This window comes from Benincasa hispida, chromosome 3 (assembly GCF_027475165.1).
Source record: "Benincasa hispida cultivar pf3 chromosome 3, pf3_genome.v1.1, whole genome shotgun sequence".
NCBI classification, from domain to species: domain Eukaryota; kingdom Viridiplantae; phylum Streptophyta; class Magnoliopsida; order Cucurbitales; family Cucurbitaceae; genus Benincasa; species Benincasa hispida.
Window position 1 is genome coordinate 19076925 of NC_143480.1, and position 21509 is coordinate 19098433.

General features: G+C 33.7%; 1 protein-coding gene across 2 annotated transcripts; it reads right to left on the reverse strand.

The window, feature by feature from the left end:
- Positions 1–732: 732 nt before the first annotated feature.
- On the reverse strand, positions 733–4066 carry LOC120074678 (HECT-like ubiquitin-conjugating enzyme (E2)-binding protein). 2 transcript variants are annotated; one of them, XM_039027889.2, is made up of 6 exons: positions 3373–4015; positions 2956–3037; positions 2526–2835; positions 2074–2195; positions 1705–1965; positions 733–1526 (listed from the first exon to the last, which is right to left on the reverse strand). In XM_039027889.2, the coding sequence occupies exons 1-6, from the start codon at positions 3776–3778 to the stop codon at positions 1367–1369; spliced, it is 1341 nt and encodes a 446-aa protein (XP_038883817.1). In that variant the 5' UTR covers positions 3779–4015; the 3' UTR covers positions 733–1366. The 2 variants fall into 2 exon arrangements, with proteins under 2 accessions (XP_038883817.1, XP_038883816.1); XM_039027888.2 differs by having other exon boundaries at positions 2074–2835; positions 3373–4066.
- Between the last annotated feature and the right edge of the window lie 17443 nt (positions 4067–21509).

Sequence of the window (21509 nt, forward strand, 5' to 3'; positions counted from 1 at the left end):
AAAATCTCAGTGTTTTTTTTTTTGGACATACTTCTCGACAAAGATCTAATATTTCCACTCCAAGGTTGATCTTTTGTGCCCTATATGATTCTTTCAATTTTTTTTGTTAGGTCACAAATTTAGTCCTGGGTGTTTATTCAATTCTAAACCTTCAAAACTACAAGTTTAATCCCTAACTTTTATTTTTCTAAATTAACAGGTCTACTAGACACAAATTAAAAATCTAGAATTTTATTAAACATCCAATTCAAATATAAATCTACTAGTAATTAATTTTTGAAAATTTTAAATTTATTAAGAATCTATTAGACAAAATTTAAAGTTGTGAAACATATTAGACATAAATTAAAAGTTTATGTACCTATTTGACATTTTTAAAAGTTCAAAAATCAAAGACACAAACTTTAAAGTTTAAGAACTAATTTTGTAATTTAACATTTTAAAAAAAAGAAAAAAGAAAGAAAAAAGAAAAACAAGTTTATAGAAAATTTCATTGTATTTTTAGAAAATTTTGATTCATTTTTGAGGCGCAAACTAAACCAAATCGAACCGCCTTATTCTTCAACTTTTGTTACAAACCAAACCACAAAACTGAAAATTCAGTTCGATTCACTTCCGTCTGATTCTGATGTGCACACCTGCAAATCACTGATTTTCCCATACAACAATTACAAAACTAAGGAAAATGGCATTCTCATTCTGCAAGGAGTTGGTTGGAAAAGCTAAGAAAGGTGATAATAAAAGTGAAATCTTTTGAAACTTCCTGGCGGCTCATGATCAGCAATCTCCTTAGTTCAGAAAGATGTCAAAACAAAGAATACGCGGCACATCGATGTGGAATAAGAGAAACCAAAGAAAGAACTAAACCATCCTAAAAAGCTTGAAGATAAACATTGGTGCCTAGTACAGAGATTAAGCCGCTTTCTCTAAAGGTACCTCAAGGATTACATCAACATATAAATAAAAGGTTTCATCGTCTATGCATAATTAGTTGGCATCCCCTAATAGCTGTGCGCTGTGGGGAAGCTTCTAAAATGCCAACATAAACTATCGAGTATCTTACAGTCGAGCACCTTAACGACCGCCTACTTAACTCCATATATAAAGTAAAATACTCCACGTGCTTGAAATACATCCAAAATCTGCTAAGCCAGCACGTTTAACAAGGTTCCCACAATACAGTATGGCCTGATGATAAACAGATCTAAGGCTTCACAAATTTAGCTGGTGGCTCCTCAAAGTACCAGAATCACAGTATACAATGGTGAGGTCTTCAATGTTGCTACTCACCTTTATCGAGTTATATCTTAGGAGAATTTGGCTTATCCATAATTTGAGTAGGAATCCAAAGAAGATAAGATAAAGGTTACCTCAGGATAGATGTCAAAGTTAAACCATCAAGGGAAGAACATGAAGATGGAAGAGTATCATTTCTTGAAACTAGGATCTCAACTAATTCCTCTATTTGATGGGCTAACATAAAAACTTCATCTGCTATATCTTTTGTCACCCACTCTTCGAGTTTCCTGCATTTAAATTTAATCATCAATTGGATCAATTTATATAGTAAAAACAGAGTACATAATGCAGCTACAAGAAATATGTAAAAATAGAAAAAATCATGTACTGGTATACGGAAGGAAAGGGAGTAGTGGAAACAGATAAATTACAGAAGTAAAAAGTGGAGACTAATTTCTATACAACCTCAAGTGAGATTCTGCACTTTTGTTGCAATCTGAGAATAGCACCTTGATGATTGGATTTAAGTCCACCTTTGGAACAAATTCTGCATTATCCTCCATGCCCAAACAATAACCACTACACGACCAAGAATTTGAATTGATGAGAACAATGTGCAGCATGGGAAACTTGGTTTTCAACTCCTTGACCACAGTACGAAATGATGATTCTTCATTTGCACTTTCCAGTAGCTGATTTGCAAACATTCTTTCCAACGTGTACTCCCTGTGCGCATATGTCGAGCTAATCTTAAGCACCCAATGAAATTAAAAAAAAAAATCTCAAGGTCAAAGTATTGCATTAAAGAAAGGCACAACATAACAATATGCTAACCTCAACAAATTTCCCGATTCAGCTGATAAACATGTTGAGACGTAACATTTAAAAAGTCGAACTCCACAGTCTGTAGGTCCACAGCCTTTTTTGCAAGGGTAAGCCCCAATCAGAGTCGAGCACTGAGGGCAAAAGAACTCAGCCCACTCAAAATCTGCTGAAAGATTTGACAGTCTAGCCATAAAGATATTTCCAAGAAAACCATTAAGAAATGATCTCTGGTCGTCCGAAATATCTACAGAATTAATAGGCTTTGGGTCTAAGTTATATGTGCCACATGTGTGATGCATGCAATCCCTATCAAGATGATGAAGTACACTACTTTCTTCATGATGACAGCAGTCAGGAAATGGAGTCAGAATAGGTGAATCAACTTCCTCATTTCCCTTCTCAGCAGCATTACCCTCCATGTCTGCAACAAAGTTTTTATAATTGAACTGCTTAGATTTTACCTTCTCTGCAGACGTATGATTACATGGTGATTCCTGCTTAGCTTCGGTTAAACAATTTCCATCAGTGAGATCCGATTCATCCTTGAATTCTCGGGTCCCATCATAATCTGGGAACACATGTCCATTAAGGTCATCCTTGGAAAGAGTGATAGTCGTTAAAGTGAGTAGGCAGACACCCTTTGCACATCTATAGGAATTTGTGTACCTAGTAACCAGCTTCTCGCTTATCCCCCCGAAAGAGCAGCAGCAAGACCCAAACCAGTTATCAGCCACCTCTCGCCAGTTGACTGATGGCATTTCAACAAAATCTCTACACGCATACCATATTAAAATGTGAGACAAAATTCAAAATTTATGGACTGGTGTGAAATGCAATCAACTGCTCTAGTAAATTAAGTCCTGTTAATAGGACGACCAAACAATGTGCTACCTGAGAGGGGCTTTACTCAGCCTGAAAGAACAATTTCGGCAATAAAAGTGGACGCCACCACTGCGGGATAAACTGATTTGATCTATGAAAAACAAGCATTTCAGAAGGGAAAAAATACAACTTAACGGAAAAATAGTAGATGGTAAAGCATTAACAAAACGAAATCCAACGTTTCTGGAAATTTAGCACCGTAATTAATTCTCCTAAAAATTTGATAATGATCATATACGTCAGAGATAGACAGAAAGCAGAAACCTATAACTTTCAAAATTTAGCCCCTTTTGCAAATGCTAATGCATAACTGTTAAGATTCTTCACTATAATATCATACTTCACCAAAATTTCTTAAAAAGCATAAGGGAAAACGCAGGGAATATCAAAAGAGATGGAGCAAAATTCTAAAAAAAATCAGCGCACCAAAATCCATCGAGAGTGGCTTCGTCGCCTTGGAGTGGCTATTTCCTCGCTCCTGGGGGAAGTCCAGCACATTGTCGAAGTTGAGAATAATTGGGTGATCAACCGGAAGAAGCAAGACGAGCTTGACCTCAATATGGTCTTCGAAAGCTCTAAAACTCAGAGGCGACTCAGCATCAACCAAAACCGGAGGCATAGGAACTCGAATTGACATATCGAGGTCTTGTAACCAAGCCACACATACGACGGATTGCTGCAGATTGAGATGAACCTTAAGATTCTGACATTGAAGAGAAGGATTGGTATAGGAATCGAAGAGCAATAAACGTAGGATTGGTATATGGGATTGAGCTTCCCATGTAAAACGCCATTTTCTAGGGCTTTCGACTGTATCGAGTTCAGGTGACATTCTTTGATTTCAAGAGCACTACCGCAAGTCTATAATATTACCCGCTTAAATTGATGTTCGAGAACAATTGAATTGAAATGCTGTGCGCAGTCCGTAACAAGGGTGGTGTATGGTTCGCTTCGGTCCAGTTTTGTCATGAATCTTGAATTTCGTCTCCAAAGAAATTGTCGTCAATATTGTCTATTTCAAATCAGCGAAATCTGTTTGAGATAAATTCAAGATCAATTTAAGTAGAGCAATCGACTTCGCAAGAAGTTGGTCACTATAAATCAAGGTACAATCTCTCTTGAATCATACAACTAGAGTTCACAGAGCGGGGTAGGGTCGGGATGTCGTTCCCCATCTCCACTCCCCATTTCATTTCCCATTCAGTGAAATTCTCCAATTTTGGCTTAAAAAAAATTAATTAATTTTTTTATAATCTAAATTTAAACACTCAATTTAAACATATTCATTATCTTTCCCAATAAATAATCAAATTTAAAATTTAAATATAATATGTATATAATAATAATAATGATAATATAACATTAGATAACTATACTAAATAAATATGTAAAAGCTAATCGGGGCGGGGGCCCATTTAGCTCACGAAAATTTTTTTCCCCACTCCCTCCCCCATTCTCCGCCTAATCGGAGAATCCCCGCCCCATCCCCTTGGAAAAATTAGACATCTACATACAACACTAAATTGAAAACGATTTGGCAAAATCTATGTAATTATCGTCCGATTGAAGAATGTTCATATGGTGGAATTAAAAAGTTACTTGAACATTTGAATTCATAATTTGTAATTATTTTTCTGGTGGGATTTAGTGAGTCATATGCAAGTCTAAGGACTCAAAATAATATACATCACATGCATAAAATAATCAAATAATACTAATATGATTCAACTTTGGCATTCTAAATAAACAAAATACTAAATTATTACAAAGTTATATAATAAAACAGCTTCAAATTGGGAAGAACCTTTGAACCGACCCGAATCGCATCTGAACTGGACCCGAACGGCCTGAACCGGACCACCAAGGCTCCATTGTGAAGGATCTCTTACCGAAGAGTTCCATGAGCGCGTTCGGATCGCTCTGATCTCACAGTGACCGAAATACAACAATATACATTCAAACATACAGTTATGCAAACAAATCTTAATTAACAGCATGCTATGAACAACAAAATAACAAGGGAATGAGTTGTCATACCAGTTGAAGACGGTTTTTAAACTTTGGAACTTAATGCAGTGGAAACCTCCATGCGATCTACCAACACCTAGCAGAAGTGTCGACTGCAACAGCACGAACAACCGCGAACACGAATGCCGTGAGGATGACACCACCAGAAAAGAGTCCCGGGTATTCTCGAAGTGAGAACCCAAAGCGTGGTCTTTGGTGAATTTGGTAGAGGAAGGAGGAAGCACGGATCGTGTAGGCGATAAGCAAGTGGGAGGAAAAAAGCCCTATCGCATAGCAAAATGCTTATCGTTTAGGATAAGCTACACAATCGTTTAGGTTTTACTGAACGATCGTTTAGGAAAATGTATACGATCGTTTAGCAAACTCGGCACACACTTCGATCGTTTAGAGAAGCTATGCGATCGTGTAAGAACTAGTGTGCAATCGTTTAGGTGCGAGGTGGACGATCGTCTAGACGAAGAGAACTATCGTATAGGCTCTCAAGTTTCTTAAGCGATCGTTTTCTATTCTACCAACGTGCGCTTCACTTTTTCTTTTGGACGATTGAACGATTCAAAAATGAAAACATTTTTCATTTTAATTCATCGGTTACAATAACCGATGGATCCCACTAACCCGTGTCCGAACGTGATTTTTGGATTAATTATCATGTAATTAACCAATTAACATATTAATAAATATAATCATATTATATTTTTATCCTATAGTTTGATATCACATATCTATTATAGTATTTTCTCCTTTACTTGATATAAATCATATTTATATATAATTTTCTCCAAAATAATGTATCTCATACATTTAGCCAATTATATCATATATAATTAACCAGTCCAATTATATCATTTATAATCGAACTTCCTCTTATCAATTTGAACATTTCAAATTAACCCAAACACTGGTTCTCGACTTTATCTAAGCTACCCAGAGGACCTAATGGACCTGTGGCTCGACACTCCAACGGTCCGTGAATAGCTGATTAAACTCTTTAGCCACGAGATCCACCATCCGTTAACTGTCAGGCATTCCACTAAAGACCAACAGCTGAACTCTTTTTACCACAGATATATTTCTGTGTCCATCAAATATAACCAATCATGAGTACGATGACCCTTCACAGATGCTTGTAAGTACAGCTGGGCCAAATCACCGTTTTGCCCCTGTAATTATATCTCACTCCTTAAGTACTACTGATTCCTCTAATGAATAATACTACATAGTCCAACTATGTGTGAACACCTCTCGGGCCAAGAGAAGGTGTGTGGCGCCACATCGTTCAAGCCCTGGAGTCAGCCCTTAAGGGAGTTATCTATCTACTTACCCCTGCTTCGGGGAAGGAGTGAATTCCATCTTGTATAGCTGAGTTCCCAGCTCTCAAATCAGACGAATCCCCAAAATGGTAGGTTTGAATCGGCGACCTGGCCACTCGCACCCATACAAATCAAAAGACCGCCCTCAATGGCAGGAGTTCCCAACTCACTCATGATTGAGGTCATATTACATATGGTCATCCTAGTGAAGTGAAGTCTCTGTCATGAACGGTTTTATATAATGAGACGTTAACACTTCGTGGTCAGGTCTTATACAAACTCTTTGTATAGGACGCCCCCGCTCGCATGTCCCCAACACGAATGATCAGGATTATATCATTTGTGACAAGTCATAACACTTGTGACTATTCCACAAAGCGGGTCGCGTCTGTAGCATTACTAGGATAGGTTTTCCTCTTATATCCATCTACTACAGTAGGGGTGGAATCGGTTCGGTTCGATGGCCAAACCGAACTGAACCGCTTTTGTTTATACATGAAACCGAACCGTACCGTTTGTGCAGTTCGAACCAAACCGGTTCAATTTGGTTCGGTTCAGTTTCAAAAATCAGTTTGAGCTTTTTTTTATTTACCTTTGTTCGACGAAGAAGAACAACGGCGAACTCTGGTTCTACGAAAGAATCGGACGAAAGAAACTGGTACAAATCTGATTTCGTAAACCAGATGAAAGAACCATATCTGATTTTGAAACTGGTTCTACGAGTTGTCGACGAAGAAGAACCAGACGAAAGAAGAACTCTGCCCTCTGGTACAGATCTGATTTCGATAGCGTGAGGCGGTCTGCCATCTGATAACAAAGACAAACGGTGGCAGTCGATGAAGAAGAACGACGGCAGAAACCCTAGTTGCGAAATCGATAGCGTGAGCCGTGAGGAGGGTGGAGGGGACAGTGGAGGGCGGCGCTCGAATTCTCTTCTGAAGACTGAAGGTGAAGTGAGTTTAAATTAGGTTATTTATTTATTATTAAATAAATATTAATATTATATATATATATTTATATATAAATGGTTCGATTCGGTTTAGAAATCGGTTTTCAAGCTTTGAATCGAATCGAACCGTTTAAATTCAGTTTCAACAGCCCAACGAACCGCATCGAACTGAAAATTTTGGTTTTACTTATAAATCGGTTCGGTTTGAATAGTTTTTTTGTCCACCCCTATACTACAGACTATTTTGGTCATCACTCAACACAAGATCTACTTATATGTCACCACATATATACTTGAGTCACATACAGATAACAAGAAATTCATGTTTATTGGTTTGTGGTAAAGCAAATAAAACAAGCAACTGAGCAAAAATACAAGATGTGAAGTAAATATCATATATTAACAACACAAGCGTTCGTACTAACTGTTTACAAACTACAAGACACGAGACTTTAAGGCATCAATCCCAACACATAGAAGGTTGGACTGGACCGTTTTGAAGGAGAACCGATCGAATTGGACTCTTCAACCCGCGAACGGACCTGGAAGCTTGTGTACGAAACTGCATTAGGATGAACAGCGTCGTGATGCTGCATCTCAACGTTGCAATGTTGTTCATTAGCAAACCCGTGGAATTGCAATGCTCAATGAACAGGATCGCGACGCTCCTGGGCAGAATCCTCAGCTTCGTTTTTGCTGCTCGACCTTGCTTGCTTCAAACTTCAAATTACAGCCTAATTCAGACTCTAATGACTCCAAATCAATTACAGACTTTAGAGCACACATATAAGCTCATCAATTAAGAGCCAATTACAAATTTAGCTTGGAAATCAAAGAGCAATCTAATGCCAAAGTTGAATTTAAATATATCAGTCACAAACTCAAACCTGCTTAGAAATTCACCCACCAAACTCAAATTAACTTAGTTAATTTGAGTTTTGAACATGTTACTCATGATATATTTATAAGAGGGTTTGAACAAAATAATACCTTTGTGGATCTCTCCACGAATTTGAGCTTGATTCTTCAAGTAGACCATCATAAAGATCTTCTCCACTAATCTAAAAAAAGAATGTGTGTTGGAAACACTCAAATTGAACTGCATTGGTGATGAACTTAGGTGGGTTTTATGGTTTTTCAATTTTGCAGCAATTCAAGTGTGAAACTCAGATTGCTCTACCAATTCCTTGCATGAAGCTTCAATATATAGGTTAAATTCATGTAGGAAGGAGGGTTGCATGTAGGGCAGCTCCTACTTGGAGTTTAATTGAAGATCAAAGTGGATTTGGGTGATTAACTACCCAAATGAGGAATTGGAAAAATCCACTAACTCAAGTCAATTTCTATTAAATTGATTTTTCATTTAAACAAAACTATTCTATTTAAAATTTAGTTTTATAAAATTGATTCAAAATAATTAATTTAAATAAAACTAATTTCAATTTTAATTAAAAGATTATTAATTTAATATCTTAATATTAAATTAGTAAAACACTAATTCCACCAATATGATTCAATTTCATATAATTAATATTTAAATCATAATTTAAATATTAATTGATTCTCCAATTTTTTTTTTAATTTCAACTAAATTAAACGTTTTTATTGTATCGTATACAATCAATTGAAAAACCCTACAAATGAATTTGAACATTTCAAATTCATAACCCCAAATTCAAATTTCATCCAATCAATACTCAATTTATTATTCCAATTTATGAGTTAGTAGAGGGACCCAATGGACCTACAGATCATGAGCTCCAACGATTTGTAATTAATTGGTTAAACTCTTTAAACCAAATTAATTACTATTCGTTAACTATCAAGACATACCACTATAGATAGTTGCACTCTCCTCACTGTAGAAGTATTTCTGTCCATGTTAACCATAATCGGTAAGTCGATCCTTCATTGGCCGTTCATATTTACAATTGGGTCAAAATTACCGTTTTACCCCTGTAAATGCATCTTGTTCCTTAAGCTCCCACCGACCCTCTAATGAACAACTAATTCATAATACCACTTATGAATCATGTCCCTCTCTATCATGAGAAGGCGGGATCCCGTTGTTCAAGACCAGGAATCAGCACTTAAGAGAACAACCTATCTGCTAACCTTAAGACGGGTAAGAGTGAATTCCATCTTACAAGGCTATGTCCCCAACTATCTATCCGGTCTTATCCCCAAAATGGGAGGCTTATTGAGCAGTGCTGTTGGACTACTCTCACCTATGTAGATCAAAGGATACTCCCGAATAAACAGAGTTTATAGCTAACCCATGATTAAAATCGAGTTATCCTATGATATTTTAGTATGAAATAGTCAGTTTTAACAGTAAACAATCGTTATAAAGGGAAGTGACTATTTCGAGGTCCAGTCTTTATGAAAACTCATTGCATAGGATGCCTTCACTCACATGTCTCTACATGAATGATCTGTGGATCACATCATTTGTATTACTATACAAAATGGGCCGCATTCAATAGTGTCATTAGGATGAGATACCCAATTTCATCCATATACTTATAGACCATTTAGGCTATATACTATTATCTTGATCTTGTTTACGTCACCACAAAAAGTTAAAGTATTCATACTATAGCCATGGATATGTTTATTGGATTTTCATAATAGAATGGAATATGAACAACCTTATCGAATAAGATACTCAATAATATTTAATTGATAAATAGAATGTTTAAAATGAAATTTATGAATTACGAGTCCTAGGACATCCCCAACAGATCCCTAGGGAGCTCTCATAGAACACACCCTCTACACTCTAGATTATAATCTCTAGAGTTATTTTGTAGAGATTTCTCTCACAAGAAAATTTTCCTAATTTTTGGAGAAGGGTTCTCTAAAAAATTTTCTTCCTCATTCCATCTCATCTTTCAAGAGCGGTTCCCACAAGTCGAATCTTTGCCAGAGTCATAGCGAGAAAGATCTCGTGGAATAGGAAGACTTCAAGGAGAAGACTACTGGTTTGAGGAGAAGATTTTGCTCTTGTTGTTGATCGGCAAAGGTATGATACTTAACATTTTCTTCTAGTCTTTGTATTTTTAATTTTTTTCAAGAATCAAAGAATACGAGCACACGTCTCTAGGATTCAAATCCCTTCAATTGGTATAAGAGACAATCTTTAATTCTTTATTTGAATTAAAAATCGTATGATGGGTATTTTAATTGTTCATGTATAAAATATATGAAGGTTTGCAAAATTGATTATTTAGGCATATTTGGGCATTAGATTTTAAAGCTTTAATTAGTTGTAAAATCCTTAAGGGTTAGTTTGTATATTTTTAATTTATTTTGATGAAAAAAATAGTGTAAAGTTTGGGAAAAAAATTATGTATTTTCCGAATTAAAGAAATTTGGAAAATTGAAAATCTGGAAATTCAACTGTCCGTCATCTATTGCACGTTATTAAAGTATTTGACAGATTTGATTGAAATATGTGCAGCTGAAATTTCAAAGGATGGAATTTAGGTTTCTCAAATTCTAAATTTTGATGCCAAGGAAGAAATTGAAGACTAAGATATGTCCTGAACATTTAAATTATGGTGATTTTGAACTTTATCTTTAATTTCTAAGATATGCCAAATATGTCGATCAACTTTGCTTTATTTAATTTAATTATGCATGTGATGTATGTTTTTAAATTAAATTGAACGTTGCGTAAAGTATGTCATTTAGATTAAAGTCTCACCATAGATTAAGCATATCATGCATTTAAATTATTTAAATATAAGTGTTATATTTAAATAGATGCATGTTGAGATTCTCGTATATTTAAAATAAGTGTTATGTTTAATTAAATGCATGTAGAGATTCTTTTTCTTTTTAATTTAAATATAAGTTTTATATTTAAATTATTAGGATAATTCCTAAATAATTGCATGACGTAGGTATTCTCTTTTATTTATATATAAGTGTTATATTTAAATTATTATAGAAATTCATGTAGAGATTCTTCTTTAATTAAAATATATTGTTATGTTAGATAATAAATAAAGAACTAGGTAAGATTGCATGCTTAGATAAAGATAAATTTAATTCAATTTGAAACCGTTTAAAATTTTAGCTTATTTTTATATATTTCTAATGAGATTGAAAATATTGTATGCTTGTCTAATGGGATTAGAATCTTGTTAAAAATATTTTTTTTTGGGGGTTTATCTTTATATATTTCTAATAACATTAGAAATGGTGCATGCTTGCCTAATGAGATTAGGATATTACTTGGATAAAGATGAGATTGTTTCAAATTTTAAATAGTTTCAAATTTTGATTTATCTTTTTTCTAGCAAGATAAAAAAAAAAAAAAAAAATTACATGCTTATCTAATGAGATTAGATTAAATATAGATATTTTAGTTTAGTTTTAAATAGTTTAAAATGGGTAAGTTAAAATATTTAAATAATAAAACGTTGCCTAAAAAGGAACTCTATCTAAGGAATGTTTTGTTTAAAGCTTGGGTATTTAAGTTGACAGTAACAGAACACCCCTACCTGGCAACTGACATGGAGTTGAAATAGTCAAACTTTTGTTAAATCATAATGTGATTAGTTTATTAAAGAGTTTAATAAACTTAGGAAATTTCACATTATGAAAACTATCCAAACATAAGAGTTATGTTTGGGCAAACAAATTAAAACTTGGATAAATGATTTAGCCTCAGTTTGTCTAAGTAATGAAACCCCTATTTCAAAATACTTAGTGGGAGAATAGATGTATATAACATGTCGTCTCTCCTACGTTCTCTAATAAGATTCACACCGTGAGACCATACTTAGTGGAAGAATAGATATATATATTCTCTAGTGGGAAAATAGATGTATATAATATGTCGTCTCTCCTACATTCTCTAGTAAGATTCACACTATGAGAGTCATGCTTAGTCTCGTGGTGCCTTAGGAGCGTCCCCCTCTGGATGGTGTTTGCATGGTTACTATCAAGGTAAACTCTAGCAATAGATATGCCTTCAGTTTTCTGTTTCCAATATTGACCTTCCTTTCGATAGATTTATTGGGGCTGAACTATAAGATCTAAATTGATAGGTTACACTTACAAGTACATATTAAAATTGTTAATGGTGTTCTGACCAAATAATGGTAACTAAGCGTTATAGGAATAAGAGTTATTCTGGTGTAATGTTTGGTTGAGAATGTCTCAATCCAGTAAAGGAACACTTGACCTACCTTTTGGCGGCACTTGTTCTAAATCACTAGAGTATCATTGCATAGACATGATTTATAGGATTCATAAAATTTAATGCTAAATTTGAATGGATATTTAATTGTATGCTGTTAATTAATATATTTGATATATTTCAATGTTGTATCATTTTCTCTCATATTTTTAATTTTGAATTACTAATATAAGTCAAACTTGAGAAAACGTATTACTTGGAAATGTACAATTAACGTTATATTATGGCAATGTAACTTTTGAATTTGTCTTTAATTGAGACATGTTCTTAAAGTACTGTTGCCAATTCATGTATTGTTCATGAACCATGTGATTGACGAATCACAATTGAAGAAATAACTTATATTTATCTCCTTATTGATATATTAGATGTCTAACATGGAATATAAAAGATAAGACAACAACATATGGGATGTTGAAATTGATAGAAGCTTAATTTAGATGATTATCTAAATGATCTCAAGTTTAAGTATTAAATCCAAGAAAATAAACCATATAACTAGAGTTATATGAGGAAATTGTTTCTAAATTAGTTTGAGGAGTCACACTTTGAGGAGCTTTGAAAATACCTCAATGGAAAGAAAAATAAGAATGAAAGTAAATATGATTTACTGGATTCTTGGTGGAGAACTAAGATTCACACCTTGATAGTTAAATGAGAATTCACTATCAAATTTTTTTCATTACAATTAGATTGCAATTTTTAGAAAATACTTAATGTGTAGAATAGTTTCTACATGCTAGCACTGGGAAGCCCATCTCAGTTAGTGTAGTGGGAGAAATGAGATATCATAGTTGTCACTTATGCTGAATATGGTGGTTTGATCATCATAAGAGAAATTAAGTCTCTCAAATCTTTATTAATAATTAATTTATATGGTATGAATGTTTCACGTAATAAAGTGTATTTTCAAAAGTTTTCATTTTGAAAATATGTTCAGCCTTAAATAAGTACTATTAGTATGCATTGAAATGTTCAACATACATAAATACTACACTGAGAAATTCAGGATTATTGAATCCATAATAGAAAGACAAATTATTTTCTTTGAAAATATGCTTGTCTTTGGCAGTTAAAATTGATTATCATTAATTTTAATAAAATGACCAGTATAGGTAACTCTCTAAGAGTTAGAGTTAAATTACTTTACCTGTTTGAAGATCTTATTTTTCATGCAAGATTGTCATTAGACCTTATTGGATAAGGCTACAAGACCAAATAGCACGTTTGGCTTACACATTCTGATCCAAGTGGTCTGGTGAATGTAAAAGCCAATAAACACGGTGAATATGTTATCATTCTAATTGATGAATATCTAGTGTGAAGTATCTTTATCTAATGCAATTTAACTCTTTTTTTTTAAGAGATCAAAGAAGTTAGACTAAAGTTTAAATCAATAAGGCAAGTTTATCAAGACATTATAATCAAATAATAAAAGTACAAAAATTTCAGTACTACGCCTAATTGATGGGAAATGAGATTATATATCAACTTTAAGCATTAGGTATAATTTCGGTGAAATAAAAGAGAAAGATGATCTTGTTAGACTTGATCACATTAATGATGAGTACTTTGTTAGACATAGTCATATCATCAATAATTACACACCATTGCCTACTTTGGTTAGGATGAGTACTTTGAATATTATTCCCTCCAAAATTTTCTTGGAGATAATTTTGGATTATGGAAGTGTAGTATACTAGTTTACAACATTTCAGGGTATGGATACGTTAAGATGCACATGTTGAAATAAACTCAAAAGTAATATACATGTTCAAAGATATGACTATATGTAAGTTGTCCTCAAGGAGAAAAAGAATAGTCTTTTATGCAATCTTGAATAAAATAATGTATTTGTCTGAAAAATATTAATTTGATAAGGAATGTCGAATAAAATATTGCAAGTCTTTATTAAGGTTAAATAGTGTTGATATTTTGGTTCCATTTAGATCCACTAAATAGTTCATAAGTGTTATTGATCATTTAATCATGAATGTGAAATAAATCCAAATCAAATAGGATAAGCCTCTATCGTAGTGGGAAAGATTAGACAACTCAAAATTTACAATGACTTAATGAAACCAAAGTTATCATATTAGTTGACACACAGGCTCATCATCCTCAAAAGTTGTGATGAGGGATGTTGACAAGGATTGAAAGGACAAAATCACGAACTTGATGAAGGGAATGGAATTCCCAAAGTGGAAGCGATTGATAATATCCGTGTCTTAAAATTTATTTTCGAAACTTAACAAAAAATAGAAAAGAGGAAACATGGATAAACATCCTAAAACATACTTTCTACGTAATACACAGAGAGGAAAGGGAAATAGTATACTAATCCTTGAAGAACTGTTTCTTCACAAATTTCCTCTCTTGGCCAACACAAACAATTATCCTCCTCTTGAACACAACAACCACGAACACAACAGGAAAAAAATAGTAGAACTTGGACACCACCAAGAAAGTTTTCCTTGCTATTCTCTAGGTGAGAATCAAATAGAGGTATGAACTTGCTTGATTAATTTTGGTGAGGGAAGGAGGGAATTTTTCTTGAGAGAATTTCTTTTTACAAAGGAGAAAGATGATGAGTGCAAAGTGATTCAAAAATGAATATCATGTAATAGATGTGATGGAACACGAAACATATGTAGCAGAATAAGGATCTAATTACGTTCTAATTGCTTTTAATTAAAAGGAAAAAACATGCAAAAAAAAAGTAAATTAAAAAAGAGTAGAGTACAACCTTTGTAGCTCCCGAAAAAAGTTTTTCCTCACTGAATCTCAATCCGAACTCTTTCGGACCACCACTAGAGTTTACCCGCTATTCTCTGGACTCAAAACCGGGTTGTGGGACCCGGTGAATGAAGGAATGAAAAGGAGAAGAAATGGTGGTTCAAGGTTAATGTAAGAAAGATAGGAGAATTTTTTGTGAGAATTTTTGGAAACCAAAAATAGAAAAATTTTTCCAAGAAGGAGAGAAAAAGATTTCAAAACCCTCTTTTTATTAAACAATTACATGCATCTAATGCATGTAAAAACTCACCAAAATTCAACACCTCACAAAACACTAAACCAAAGTGGGTTGTGTGTCATTCTATAATGTTTACACATAGTCCACTTAAGTTAGTGGGATTAGCCAACAAAATGTTGGATAATTCCACTAACTCTAGTCAAGGGAAAATGGTCTTTTTCTATTTGGTCAAAGTCAAACTTTGACTTTTTGCGAAAAAGTCAACCCTTTGGCTTTTTACAGTTTTGACCCTCTTGACTAATTTTGACTTCCCAAATATGAATCCTCATTTATATTTTTGAAATTAAAATCACATTTGAATATAGAGTGCCATACAAAAAACCGATAGCGATATCGCATATACTTGTCGGTTTTAATCCCTTTTCCTAATTCGAACAATTCGAATTAATCCAACATACTGTTCTAAGTTTAATCCATATGAGCTAGCAGGGGGACCTAATAGACCTACAGATCATGGGCCCAAAAATCCGAGATTAACAGGTAAAACTCTTTAACCTAATTAATCAACATTTGTTAACTAACGGGTCATTCCACTAAAGTCCCGTAGTTGCACTCCCCTCACTATAGATATATTTCTGTCCATCTGATATAACCATAACCAGTAAGTCAATCTTTCATAAGTTGTTCGTGGTCTTGGTTGGGTCAAGACACTATTTTACCCCCGAGAACACTTCTTGTTCCTTCAATACCACTGAACCTCTAAAGAACAATTGATTTGTGGTCCAACCAACAAATCCAGTTCCTCTCAGCCTAGTGAGAGGGTGAGGCCCCTTGTTCTTATTCCGAAGTTAGCACTTAAGGGAATAACCTATCTACTACCCTTAGAGATGAGTCAGTGAAGTCCATCTTGCACCCTATGTCCCTAGCTATTTACCTGATCTTATCCCTAAAATGAGAGGCTTATTGAGCCAGCGCTGTTGAGCTGCTCTCACCCATGCAGATCTAAGGATAATCCCGAATAAACAGGAGTTCATAGTTAGCTCAGGATTGAGATCGAGTTACCTAGGTCATCAAATTTGAATTAGTCAGTTTTAAATAGTAAACGGTGTTATAAAGTAAAAGTGACTAAATAGTGGTCCAGTCTTATACAAACTCATTGCATAAGATGCCCCACTCACATATCTCTATATGAACGATTCAGGATCACATCTACTCTACAAAGTGGGCCGCATCCATAGTGTCCCCAGAACAAGGCGCCCAACCTTATCCCCATACTATAGACCATTTTAGGCTATATACTCGAACTTGATCCATGTTTTATGTCATCACATAAAGTTCAAGTCTACATTAAATAGCCTCAGGACCTTAGTTTATTGGATTCAAGATTACAATTTTAATAACAATTTTATCGAAAAACAAAATAGAATATGTTTATCAATTTACAAACTACAAGTTTTAGGACATAAAATCCAACAAGATGTAGATGCACTCCTCTGTTGAAGGGGATATGAGAGATATGAGGGACTTATCAACAAACTCCTTCCACATTGTGAAATAACTTCCAAAGGAGTTATTTCTCAAATTTCAAATTTAAATTTAAGTTATATATACTAACTTAATATAATTAAATTTAAACTATATAATATATCTCATATAATATATAACCTATAGTTTATTATATCATATACAAATATAATCTTTCGCGTATATTCTTTCATATAACTATAATTTTAATATGAATCACATTCACATTAATTATAACTTTTAATTTTTATATGAATCACATTCATATAATATTTGAATCATATTCAAATATATATTTCTCTCATTAAACTTTATTATAATGTAGTCAAATAAGTTATATTAATTGTATCTCATACAATTAGTTCTCTTTAATTAATTTGAACAATTTAAATTAATCCAAAATTAATTGATTCTCATTAATCCTTCTTGAGTTAGCATTGAGACCTTATGGACCTACATATTAGAAGTCCTAATGATACAATATTAATTAATTAAACTCTTTAAATAAATTAATCAACATTAATTAACTGTCGGCTGCACTATTCGCATTGTAGATATATTTATGTGTCTATTGGATATAACCAATCACTAATGATTTGACTTTTTATAAAATGCTCGTAAGTACAGTTGGGTCAAAATTACCGTTTTACCCCTATAGTTACATCTAACTCCTTAAGTATCACTGATCTCTCTAATGAATAATTATTCTTAGTCTAACTATAACTAGATCCCTCTTTAGCCAGTGAGAGAGTGGGGCACCTCATTGTTCAAGACCTGGAATCAGCCCTTAAGTGTGCAATTTATCTACTTACTTTAACAAGGGAAAAAGTGAATTCCTTCTTGTGTAGCTGGGTTCCCAGCTCCCCACTCGGACGAATCCCCAAAATGGTAGGTTTATTGAGTCGGCGAATCTAACCACTCTTACTCATGCAGATCAAAAGACCGTTCTTATAGGCAGAAGTTCACAACTCACTCAGGATTAAGGTCAAACATGATAGAGTAAATTAACATGCAGCGGAAGAAATCAGAATCAATAAGCACTCTAATTACACTTAATTTGAGTTTAAAACATGCATTGAAACAAAATTTCAGAGAAAAAGGTTTCAAGAACTACAACCTTTGATGAATCTCAACAATAACAACTTCTTTCCACGAATCGGAACTTCAAATCAACTAAGAACCACCACAGAGACCTTCTCTACTATTCTCTAACTCAGAATGAGAAGTGGAATATCTGAATTTGAGCTAAATTTGAATGAGAGTGAAGAGGGTTTGAAGGGTTTCAGTATCAACAGAGTTTCAGCATGAGATTTGATTGCATGGATCATTAATTTGAAGTTCAAGTCTTCAATTATACAGGTAGATCATGTAAAATGGATTAATACAGCTGATGCCACTTCAATTTCCATGCATAAGGTGTATTTTGAGTGGAAACATCCAAGTTTTGGATTTTCTCACTTTGAAATATTTAATTCAATTTTAATAAATATAATTCCATTAATTAATTTTAATTAAAAAGTATTTTTCAAAAATAAATTTTTGATTCAATTTTTATAATTTTGAATTTTTAAAAAAAAATCTAATTAATCAAATTACCAATTTTGAACAATTTTCAAAATCGAATAAAATTGAATAATTAATTAAACTAATTTAATTAATTTAATTTAATATCAAATATTAAATATTATATTTCACCTCATCAAATATTTAAATCATTATTTAAATATTTTTGAACTCTCCAATTTCATTTAATTTCAACAAAATCAAACGTTTTAATTGCATCAAATGCAACTAATTAGAACCCTAATTGAATTTGAACACTTTATTCAAAATCTTAATTTCGAATCCCAACATTTCAAATTCACTCAATTCACTAATCCAAGATAAATTTTACGAGCTAGTAGAGGGACCTTATGGACCTATAGATCATGAGCTCCAACGATTTGAGATTAATTGGCTAAACTCTTTAGACCAAATTAATCAATATTTGTTAACTACCGAAACACACTACTATAGCTCGATATTTGCACTCTCCTCACTGTAGTTATATTTCTGTCCATTTTAACCATAATTAGTAAGTCGATCTTTCACAGGTCATTCATATTTACAGCTAGGTCAAAATTTCCGTTTTACCCTTGTAAATACATCTTGCTCCTTAAGCTCCCATTGATCCTCCATCAAAGAATTGGTTTATAGTCCAACTTATAAACCATGACCCTCTTGATCATGAGAGGGTAAGGCCTCATTGTTCAAGACCAGGATTCAATGCTTAAGAGAACAACCTATCTGCTAATCCTAAGTCGGATAGGAGTGAGTTTCATCTTGCAAAACTATGTCCCCAACTATCTATCCGATCTTATCCCTAAAATAGGAGGCTTATTAAGCAGTGTTGTTGGACTGCTCTCAGCTATGCAGATTAAAGGATAATCCCAAATAAATAGAAGTTCATAGTTAGCTCGGGGTTAAGATCAAGTTACCCTAGGTCATTGAATTTGAAATAGTCAGTTTTAACAGTAAACGGTCGTTATAAAGAAAAGTGACTATTTTGAGATCCAGTCTTCTCACATGTCTCCACATGAATGATTTTGAGATTACATCATTTGTATTGATATACAAAATGGGTGCATCCAATAGTGTCACTAGGATGAGGTACCCAATCTCATCCATATACTTATAGACCATTTTGGCTATATACCAAAACTTGATCATCTTTTATGTCACCACATAAAGTTAAAGTATTCATATTATAGCCATGAATTCATTTATTAGATTTTTATAATAGAATGCAATATCAATAACAATTTATTGAATAAAATACTCAATAAATAATACTTTTATTGATAAATAGAATATTTTAATAATATTTACGAATTGCGAGTTTTAGGACATTCCCAACAATCTCCCACTTGGACTAATACTTTAGTGAGATAAATATACAAATATATAATGTTTATAATGTTGAGAAAATTAGAGAGAGAAAATACAATAAACTAGGGCATCCATACACCCTTGGCATTCTCCTACTTGCCCTAGATTATGAAGCTTGTAGTCCTAGTCCGACCAGGTGGCCCTCAAACACTTTAGCCGAGAAGGCCTTCATAAACGGATCAACAAGGTTATTTTATAAGGCTATCTTCGTGACTATCACGTCTCCTTGGTGTACTATCTCCCTGATGAGATGATACTTTCTTTCTATGTGTTTTCCACGTTTGTGACTTCTTGGTTCCTTTTAATTGACAACTACTCTGCTATTGTCACAATACAGAGTAATGGGCAGATGTATATTTGGAACCACTTCCAAATCTGTCAGGAACTTGCGCAGCCATACTGCTTCTTTAGCTGCTTCACATGCAACTACATATTCTGCTTCCATCGTGGAGTTAGCTATACAACTCTGTTTCATGCTTCTCCACACTGTAGCTCCTCCGTTAAGAGTGAAAACTGATCTTGAAGTAGATTTCCTAGAATCTACATTAGTTTGAAAATTAGAATTAGTGTATCCTGTAAGAATTAAATCCTTAGGCCCATACACAAGCATATAGTCTCTCGTTGTCTAGAGATACTTGGGGATGTTCTTGATAGTTGTCCAATGACTATATCCAGGATTGGATTGGAATCTGCTAACGATTCCAACTGCAAAGCATATGTCAGGATGTGTACACAACATAGCGTACATCAGACTCCCAACTGCCGATGCATATGAAATTCTTTTCATTTCCTCAACTTCTTGAGCTGTCTTAGGACACTGCTTCTTTGACAAATGAATTCCATGTCTAAAAGGTAACATACCCTTTTTGAAATTTTGCATATTATACCTTAACAACATCTTGTCAATATAAGATGCTTGAGATAGTCTTAGGGTTCTGTTCTTGCGATTCTAAAAAATTTGGATCCCAAGAACATATTGAGCATCTCCCAAATCTTTCATTTGGAATTGTTATGCTAGCCATCTCTTACGTCAACAAGGAAACTTGTCTCATTCCCAATAGCAAGATATCATCAAGATATCATCAACATAAAGGACTAGGAAAACTACATTGTTGACTATTTTCTTGTATATACAAGGTTTGTCAACATTCTATTCAAAGCCATAAGACTTGAACGCAATGACAAATCTTATATTCCAGGATCTAGAAGCTTGTTTTAACCCAAAAATGGATCTTTTAAGCTTACAAACTTTTTGTTCTTGTCTCTGTTCAATGAACCCTTTTGGTTGAGATATGAAAATACTTTCATCAAGATGGCCATTTAAGAAAGCTGTATTGACATCCATTTGCCATATTTCATAGTCATAATATGCGGCAATGGATATTTTATCATGGCAACAGGAGAGAAGGTTTCTTCATAGTCAATCTCCTTCCTTTGAGTAAAACCTTTTGCCACAAGTCTGGCATTATAGGTTTGCACCTTGCCAGTTTGGTCTCACTTTCTCTTGTAGATCCATTTACAACCTATAGATTTAACCCCATGTGGTTGATCTATAAGTTCCTGGACAGAATTGAAATACATTGACTCCATTTTTACGTCCATGACTTTTATCCACTATTATCTATCAACGTCTTCTAT